Raw genomic sequence first — 10,332 nt, forward strand, 5'->3', positions numbered from 1 at the left:
TATATTCATATAGTACACAATCAAAATGATAAAGTCAAAACAAACTATTTTTTGGAATATTTCATTTTGCAAAAGTGCTTAGATTTTGACTTTTTGTCCTGATTCAGGACAAAATCTTAGCATTTCCTATGGGACAGAAATTCCCAATTTTGACCAGTTCTAGAGATAAGTATTAACTATGGAAATTAGGGGGCTAGGAGATTTTGCTGGACAAATCATTCAGATTGCCAGGGTTCCTCTAATTTGATGCATCTTGACATTTTACCCATTGCAATTTGATCACCAGTTTGACCAAAGAAAGAGCTTTTTCTCAACTGGGATGGAGAAGAAGCTTCTTCCATCTGCCTCATGAATTAACGAAAGCTAAGACAACCCTGGGAAAATATGTTTAAAGCCTAGTGGCCAAATTCATCTCTGGTGTAACCATGCTTATTTCAATGGATTTACACCTGGCATTATTTTTTCCCTTTAAGAGCTAAGACAACACTGAATAATGGGATAGATTCTTTTTTTGAGTCCAATTCTAATTTCTTTATGCACCCAAATCCCTCATGGACTTCCCTGAAAACCCAGGATTGGGCCTATAAGAGCTTCCACAAATGTTAGTAAAAGAGCCCCCTTCATAGAATATCAGGGTTGGAAGGGACCTCAGGAGGTCATCTAGTCCAACCCCCTGCTCAAAGTAGGCCCAGGCCCACGCCCATTTTTATCCCAGATCCCTAAATGACCCCCTCAAGGATTGAACTCACAACCCTGAGTTTACAGGCCAATGCGCAAACCACTGAGCTATCCCTCCCCCCACAGAAAGCAAAGAGGATGGTTATTAATAATTATAAACACTGTGTAGCTTCTATGCTCTGTGGGGCCCAATTCAGGAAAGTCCTTATGTATGTGTTTAACTTTACGCCCATTTCAGCTCCATTGAAGTCCATGGGATGTTAAACATGTGCTTAAGTAAGTGCTAAGTACTTTCCTGAATGGGGTGTGGGGCAGAGACTCTCTCTCACTATGACCTTGTCTACATTTGCCTATGCTTGCGGCCACATGTAGGGTCCATGTAGCTACATGCCCCAGGGAAAGGCAGGCTGTGACCACAAGCACTGGGGTGTGTAGCTACAGGCAGCGGGGAAAGGCTCTGGCAGCTGGACACTACACTGCTAGACCCAGCAATGCAGACATGGGAGGCAGTGCTTGGGTGTGTAGAGAGATGTGTAGGGTACAGGGGGTTCAGGCATGTAGGGCACCCTACTCTACTCAGGTGTTCATCACTGTCCATACTACTATTTATACCAGTGCTAGATGGGTGTGTAGTGTTTGTACTGTACACACTGCCCTACATGTATGTACAGAGCCTTATACAATGGGGCCCCGATCTTGGTCGGAACCTCTAAATGCTACTGTGATACAATCATAAATAATAAAACACTGGGCCTCATTCCAGTCTGGTGGAACTCCTCTGGCTACAATGGTACTACAAGAGGGATGCATCTGGACCACGCTCTACAATTACATACAGTGGTTAACATTAAAAAAAAGGAAATATTTAATTTATGGCCCTAATAATTTGTGACTCTATTGCATTCTACGTATAGGAAAGTTGGAGACTTTTTATAAGGTCAACTAAATACTTCCTGTTCAGGGTAAACCACTATCTATGGAAGATATGGGCAGGGAAACCTCAATTTTACAAACCATGGGCCATATCCTCAACTGGGATTGCTGTCATTGGAGCTATGCCCATTCACAGTGCTGAAAGTCTGGCCCCATTTTGAGGGTGTCTACCCGGCAGCTGGGAGCGAGTCTCCGAGATCGGGGAGATAGTCTCACGCTACCACACCAACAATAGCAATGTGGACGTTCTGGCAGAAACTTGGGTGCTCACCTGACCTCCTCGGCTTGAGAGACTGAGAATCTCTCTCAACCCAAACCAGAGTGTTCACCCGTTCGCTCTTGTGGCTCTGTCACCCAAGCTCTGACCCAGTGAAGTTGTGGGTGAGAAGCTGCTGCCCAAGCTGTAACACCCACACTGCTATTCTTAGTACATCAGCCTGAGCACTGCTAGAGTGGGTTTGTCTACCTGGACTGAGAAGCTCCCACCCGCAGTGTAGACACACCTTGTAAAACTTGATTCAAAACCCATTAAAGTCAGCGGGTTCCATGAACGTTAATGGGGTTTGGATCAGGCATATAGCGTTTTATAAATATGAATAAACAATATTAATACTTAGCTCTTATATAGCTCTGTTCAGCTATAAAGTGGATCTCAAAACACTTTACAAACGAGGTAAATACCATTATCCCCATATTACAGATGGGGAAACTTGAGGCATGGAACAGGGAAATGACTTGCCCAAGGTCATTCCACAGGCTAGTGGCAGAGCCAAGAATAGACCCAAAGTCTCCTGAATCCTATTTCAATGCTTTATGCCCGAGGCCACACTAAATAAATACATACACAGGCTCTGTGGGCCAAATTCTACTCTCAGCTGCCCCCGTGTAAGCTTGGAGTAACTCCGCTGACTTCAATGAAGTTACTCCGGCTTTACTCTACAGCTGGTTGGCAGTTTTCAAACACAATATTTTTAAACAATAGGGTTTTGAATGACTTTTCCTTTTCTCCCCTTCTTCCCCATTCTTTCTCAATGGCAAAATGGAAAAATAGGAGGGGGGAGAGGAGAGACAAAGGGGGGGGGAGAAAATTGTGGGATTGGGGGGAAAGGAAAATGAAAAATTTAAAAAGCAAATAAGTTTGAAAACAAACATTTTCAAAACAGAAAATTTTTTTTGATACAAAATGGGACACATTTTGAAATGAGTCCCCTTTTCAAATGTGTAAAATGACAATTACTTTGACAACATTTTGCATAATCCCCTCCTCCCCCTTTTTTTGACCATCTCTGTTTTACATCGGTGTAACGGAGAGAGAATTTGGACTTGCAGGTTCTTTCCAAAGGCCGTGGCTAATTGTTCAAATTATTTCAAAGAAAAAAAGAAACCTATGTTATAAATCATAAGACCCTCGACCCTTGGGTTCCCTACAGTATCTCTTTAACTCCACTTTCTGCTGGATCTCAATTGGCCTCTCCCCCCAGTAGTTATTATGGTCATAGATTCATAGATTCTAGGACTGGAAGGGACCTCGAGAGGTCATCGAGTCCAGTCCCCTGCCCGCATGGCAGGACCAAATACTGTCTAGACCATCCCCGATAGACATTTATCTAACCTACTCTTAAATATCTCCAGAGATGGAGATTCCACAACCTCCCTAGAATAGACCCAAAGTCATCACACGGATGCCCAATTTGAGATTCCTTGGGACTGATTTTAAGTGGTGTCAAGCTCCCACAGCTTCCAGGAACATCAATGGGAGCAGTGGGCGCTCAGCCTACTCTAAAACCCAGGCACAATGTCGGGACCCAGAATTAGAAGACACGCTCAAAAACTTGGCCGTATGTGTCAGCCGGCAGGTGGCACTGGCAGTGAAAGTCACAAAGGATGAACTGTTCTTGCAGCTGGCGAACCAGCCAAGAAGGGCAAGCCTCACAAAAGCAATTTGGTCTCCCTCATGCACGCGTCCACCCACACCCCAGCCCTGCGTGTGTAGCCAGCATTCCCACAGGTAGAGTCCCACAGGGTGGCGATGCTGTCATTGACGTCTACAGTATCCACATTGTATGCGCTGTGCATGTCCAATCAATACACACAGTGTGTACAATGCAGGTTCTATAAAGTCAGGTCACGCCCCTTGAGCTGGAAAAAGTGCAAAGTCTCAGGCTAGGCAAAATCCTCCCCCCCCGCCGCCGCCCCATTCCAACAAAGAGACGCCCTCGGATGAACGCCCCCACACACACACTTCTTCTAATGACCCTGAGTCCTGCATGATGAAGAGCTAAGGATCCTGACTCCACCTGCAGTTCAGAAAGGGAGACGTCATTGGAGTGCTGGGATGAACTGTATCTGTTCATAGGCCTATAGGGGCATCTCTATTCCATGCTATTGTGCTATCTTCTGAGTGATCTGTAACACCAAACCATACGTGGTCAGTAAAGGGCAGATTATGTACCCCTCACTGAGTCATGCTTGTGTAACGCCAACAGATCCCAGTCGTCAGCAGGCAGAATTGAACCTGCGACCTCAATGCGTGAGCATCTACTGCATGAGCTAAAAGCCATGTGGTTTTTAAGCTAAGGCTATAGAGCAAACTCAATTTCTCATGCTCTCGCTAAGTGGTCTCGGTGCCACTACATGGGACAGAACACCACACCCAGGAGGTGTGTGGGTTACACTTGCTCACGCAAGGAGCCCATTAGGAGGAAGTGCTCCTCAGTGTGAGTAAGGGTTGCCCTAAAGATCTTGTGTCTCTACAAGTTGGAGTGTTAACCGAAGCGTTCTGGGCTATAATACAATAATAATAGCAATAATTGCATTCAACCTATGGAAAAGAGCCCCTCTTCCCTGTCCCCTGCTCCAGTAGCAGGAGTAGTTATTCTTCATTTCCCTGCCTACAAGCAGTTGAGTAACATCACTGGCACAGAAGAGATGTTCAAGGCTGCTCTAAGTTGTGCCAGATCTTTCTGCATTTAGCTTGCAATCACTTTGGGGGCAGGGATAGTCTCTCACTGGGCTTCTGATCCTGGTTGGTGCCTCTCTGTGCTCCTCTAACAGCAATAACTCTCAGTCTATTTTAGGTTTTCCTATCGCACTCACCCTCGTTGTGTCTAAGTGCCATGAGGTCCAGTTACCAGGGACAATTAAAACGTTGTGAATAAAATACAATTGAAATAGTCTGATTTTCTACAGTTATTGGTCATGATCCTCCGACTTCCTTTATATAGCAGCTGCAGAGAACCTGAAGCTTGTTGGTGAATTTATTGACACTGGTAAAATCTTTTTTCCCCCTAGATGTCTGCAAGAAACAAGTTCCTTCTGTCACCTTTGTATCCTCTTTACTACAAGAAGGGCCAGATCCTTCTACTGATCAGACATTTTTCAGCAGAAATTTTTTTTTCAATGAAAAATGGGGATTTGGGTTAACAAAACTTTTTGCAAATTCATGTTGACTTCACCAAATTGTTTCAGATGAAAAAAACAAACACAAAAAAAACCCGACAAATTCCTCCACAAATCTATCCATTTAAATATATTTTTTCCTTTGACACCACTTTCCCTTTTGAAATTTCCTTCAGTTTAATTTTAAAACAGTAAAAAATAAATTAAAAAAAGGAAGCTTAAAATCAAAAGAAAACATTTGGTCTCAGGCTGAATGAAACATTCTGTGTGACCCAAAATGATTTTTGGTTTTCATTTTTTTTGATTTGCTGAAAATTTTCCTAAAAAAATCCCATTTTCAGGTCAACCCCAAAGAATTTTTTTTTAACTCAGTTTTTTGGAACTGCTAGTGAACTGAAAAACCAACTATTCCAGGTCCACTATTGACAACAACTTATGCCAGCTGAGGCTCTGGCCTGTAAAGTCTCCTCCGGATAAGTCCTTGGATCTAACATCAGAGAGCAAATTGGTGTTTGGGTTCCTTCAGCATAAATTGATTTATGGTGAACGGTTTGGATTTTCCTAGAAATCTCCAGGGTATTACAAATCCTCAGATGTTTGTTGTTATATAAGCAAAGGATCTCAGATCTTGGGGCAAACTTCTCCCTTATGTACCTATGTGAACATCGTAGTTATTTATCACTGGTTCCACATTGGTCTTCACTGTGGTATGGGCATGATCCAGTGCCCGCTGTATTGAATTGGAGTCTTTCCATTGACTTCAGAGGGCACTGGACAGGGGCCCCCTTCTGAATGCCCAACAGTTATCAAAGCCATGTGTATGTATATTTTTTTATCATGCTAATCCAAATAAAGCAAAACCAAATGCAACTGGAGGAAATCATCCGTTCTCATTCCAGAGGAATTTAATTAAACAGCCACGAATGTTTGGAGTCAAATGGGTAATTGGTGTTGTGACAGGTGTGCCTTTAGCATTGTGAGCTGCTCAATAAGTTGATTATACTTTGGCAGTGATCGGAAGTGTTAATGAAAGGATCCGATGCCCGTTTCACTGGAGTTTTTTTTGGCTACTTTGGCATTATTAGCAATGTTGCTTTGTGCTAAATGTGTGGCATTATTTCTACCGAATCGCCCCTATTTCTAGGATTTGCACTAGGAAATCATTTATCAGGCCTGCTCTGTACCAATCATTTCATTTTAATAATAAGCGGCAGCATACATTCGGTGCAATTCTCTCAGAAGTAAAATAGACACAAGACTAAATTAGTAAGGTGCCTCTGCTACTCTAGTACTTTGAAGAGTTTTTAAATATGTGCGTCCAAAGAATTCTCAGTCTAATAGCAGTTGGAAGAAGAATTGTCCTATAGCGGATGTTTGGAAATCCCACTAGCCAATGCATCATTCTTTCACTAGGGAAAGCCAGGCTTTCATAGCCTTTGCAACGCTGACACCTCTGAGACCCCTGGAGCTCAAGACACAAACGGTTACCGCCTGAGCTCAAAGGCCAAGCTCAGTAGCAAAGCTGTAGCAGGCTTGTCAACTGCTATGTGGCTTAGCCACCACTAGAGGAGGACAGAGTTCCACACCGCATGGGCAGGACATACATGTGACACCTTGAATGTTGACTATCTGACTAGTTGGGAGATCCACGGGTATAGAAACCACAGGTGGAAATGACCAAGTACATAAGGCAAGCTTGTGGCCTGCAGTATTTTGTCCAGTGCATTTTTTTAAAACAAGGTCTCTGCTGTTTCACTTGAGAAACTCGAATAGATACCTCCCTCGAGAAGCTTTCCCTGCTGTATGTTCCTTTGCTCATGTACTGCACCCCATTATGTCTCGTTATACCCGTGAGCGCCATCTTAAACATTTCCTCTTCTCCCTCGGTGTTTCCACCCATCAGACGCTTGCAGGCAGTTATCGCACTGCCCTCAAACGATCTGCCCCTCATTAGTCCCTGCCCTGTCTCACCAAGCCAGCGGCAGGGCCAGAGGGGAACAAAAGCACATTCTCTTCTTAAACACTGGTGTGTAAACAGCCTTCCACGAATGGCTTGCCCCCACCTTTTCCCTCCCTCCCTGCTCCAAGAAAAGATCCAGGCATATAAAAAAAAAAAAAAAAAGCTTCCCCACAAATTGCAGGTTTCCATTTGCGCGCTCGGACACTCGAGAAATCCGGTGGCAGGAGAGTCTGAGGCCAGAGGAAGGAAATCAGAGTGTCGGACTCCCCCATGAACCAACATCCTGAGCCCTGGCTGAATGTCCCATTTATACAACCATTTCCCCAGATGCTGACGGTCTCAAGGGAAGCTGGCCCAGCCGGTGTCACACCCGTGTCAACTTACACGGGCTGAGGACCTGGCCCCTGTATCTCTAAGGGCAGAGAATTATTTAAGAGTGAAATCAGCTGCAATGCTCCATTCCAGGAACACCCCCTGGTCAGCTCTGCACGGGATCAATCTGTGATCGAGACATCCAACTAAATGTTATCTTCAGGGATGCGGGCCTGCCACCCCTTCCACGGGGGAGGAAGGCCCTGCCTGGGACAGGATTTGGGGAGCCCATGTAGGAGGAGTGCAACCTTTGTATGCTGCACATTGCAGTTTCGGGTGATTCCCCGTGCATTACTACACAGCGGGGATTCAGGGGACGGGGCGAGTCAGAGGACGGATTGGTGGATCAGCTAGTATATGGATCCAGCTGCCCTCACGGAGTGAGGCAGACTGGAGGACTGTCCATGGAGCATTTCCACTGCTGCTTCGTGTCCTGATGAGGACTCCAATGCATGCTGGGGAGATAGTATGTGGACAAGGGCAGATAATAAGGCCTTCAAGGGTGATGTTTCAAGCAACACCTCCCAGCCCTTTAACTCTGTCTTCATTTTCTCTTCGACCTGCACAGACACACACCCACAAACACACAGTCAGCTTAGAAAACCCCGAGAGCAGCGGCGACTCACCCCAGCCAAACAGCGTGAAGCCCCAAAGATACTTCTTCTCAGAGAAAAAGGCCATGAAGATGAGGCTGTGGAGATAGAGCCCTTCCACCAGGATCCAGTAGTAATTGGTCGCCAGGAAGTACAGGAAGAAGGTGACGACGACCTTACAGCCCATCTGGAGTGAGGGCAGAGGGAGAAAGGGGGGTTAAAAATGCGGTGTGAACCTGAAGCAGTGGTAGTTATGGGTTAGCGAGAGCTTGAAAACAAACTGGAGAAGAAAAAGGCTACCATGCAAGTTGGAGTGGGCTCTCCAGAGAGTGTTCTACAGGCAGTAGCTTGGGTTTATGGCTAGAGCCCTGGAGTGGGACCAAGGGTTCTAGTCCCACCTCTACCACGCACTTTGCCTCCATTTTAGACTGTAAGCTCTTCAGTGCAGACACCAATACTACCTGCTTGTACAGGACCTGGATCAAGTGACAGCAGTTGAGACCTCTAGGCACTATTCTAATAATAAGGAGGAACATCTTATAGGGCTTGATCCTCAGATGGCGTAACTGCATTAACCTGAGGGGAGCGATGCTGATTTACACCCGCCGAGGATCCGGCCCATAAGGTTTACTGTGAGAAGGAAGTCAGCTCATGAAATCTGATCTCAGATGAACTCTCTGTGGAAGACCCAAGGGGTATTTGACATGGTTGGGTAGCTAGTCCCATTGGGTTGTCCTGAGCAAGGTCTCATTTTAAGATAGTGGGTTGGATCTGGCGTCAATGGAGCTACTATGGATTTATCCCAGTGTAACGGCAGATCTGACCTAGTGTTCAGCTCCTGACAGCTCAGGAGAACATGGGTGAGAAGAGAAACAGGTGCCCCCACTTCGGGCGGCAATGCACTTGCTGGAGGAGAGAGGTCCTGAGATCTGCCCCATGGGATTTACCATTCGCCTTTGCGCCTCACCAAGAGCACTCAAAGCCCTGGGGTTAGGGCTGCTCAGGATTTTCGAGCGCCAGCCCATTGCTTTTACGGACACTTCTTTCTTCTATGCCAGCGACTCATCAAAATGGGATTCTATACCCAGCATCTGTTGCTGTCTGCACGTGCGGGCTCTGGCTGTCAGCATTCCGGGTGATCATTGATTCAGCCAGCGACTCAGGAACCCATAGATAGATTCATATGACAGGGGCCCCTTGCACACACAGGGTGCATGGGCGGGGGAGCATTGTACAGATGGTAAACAAGCACCAGCACATCCTGCAAGTGAGCGGCAGGTAGGAAGCTGCCCTAGATGGTACCCTGAGGCAGCAGGTGTGCAACAGATAACAGTCAGCAAGTGCCCTGCTGTAGGCTGAAGGTACAGACTGCACCGGCAGTAGGTGGAACACTCATTCACTACACACATGGTGAGCATCAGCTCATTGCACCTAGAGGGAGCCGATGCACAGCTGGAGCCAGGCTCAGTCAGATGCAGCTCGCTAGAAGTCAAAGGGAGCTGTGCCCACTTCCATCCAGGTTGCATTTAGCACAGGGTGAGCGGCAATGGACAGGCAGAGATCACACCTCCAGAGCCAGCCGGTGTACAGCCACAGATTACACAGATAGACACAGACGGGCTTGGCACCCCGGTGCAGGGCCAGATTCTCAAAAGAACTGCGATTTTCCAAAGCGCTCAGCCACTCGCCTTAGAACAAGGGGAGCGGAGCGCTTTCGAAAACCCAGCCCCAGTTGTGGAAACTGGGAACTTTGGACAGTCTGAGACCCCCCGATTCAGTTCTTATTCCATCACCGTGCCGCAAAACGCTGAAGGCCATGAAGACAGTGGGACGTAGGCAGCTGTACTCTCCGACTTTTAGGCCAGAAGGGGCTATTGTGATGATCAAATCTGACCTCCGGAATAACACAGGAAGAATTTCACCCGGAACTTCAGTGCTTTGCTGAATCAGTGCGCACTGCTGCATCCACGCCTGGGAAAACCTAGCCCTCAATATGCAAGTCAGTTGAGTCAGATTTAACCCTGGGATCACTTTAATTAGATATATAACGTTAACAAAAATCAGTGCTGTCTCAGCCTTACTGCACAGTGGTATCCGTGGCATCATAGCTATGGAGTGATGATTCCGGATTCCAAGCACAGGGGAATGACCACAGCAAGTAGGGTTGCCAGGTGTTCAGTTTTCGACCGGAAAGTACCCACAGTAACTGGCCTCCGCCACCACGAGGCGGGAAGCGCAGCGGCTGCGGCTGGAGCCTGGCGGAGGTGCTCTCTGCTCAGCTGCTCATGGAGAGAAGTGGCTAGCTGGCTCTTGGCTGGCTCCAGTCTCTCTGGCAGATAAGTTGGTGTGTGTGTGTGTGTGTGTGTGTGTGTGTGTGTGTGTGTGTGTGTGTGTGTG

At 46.6% G+C, this 10,332-nt stretch overlaps 1 protein-coding gene across 1 annotated transcript in view; it reads right to left on the reverse strand.

Annotated features, from left to right (window-relative positions):
* The window catches only part of PTH1R (parathyroid hormone 1 receptor), a 175,081-nt gene that overhangs the window by 23,123 nt on the left and 141,626 nt on the right, over nt 1–10,332 (reverse strand). Inside the window, exon 8 of the mRNA XM_026652120.2 lies at nt 7,969–8,122. Coding sequence (XP_026507905.1) covers nt 7,969–8,122 — 154 coding nt within the window. The remainder of the gene's footprint in view (nt 1–7,968; nt 8,123–10,332) is intronic.

The sequence above is a fragment of the Terrapene carolina genome, unplaced genomic scaffold, assembly GCF_002925995.2.
Source record: "Terrapene carolina triunguis isolate 2854851 unplaced genomic scaffold, T_m_triunguis-2.0 Scaffold111, whole genome shotgun sequence".
NCBI classification, from domain to species: Eukaryota; Metazoa; Chordata; order Testudines; family Emydidae; genus Terrapene; species Terrapene triunguis.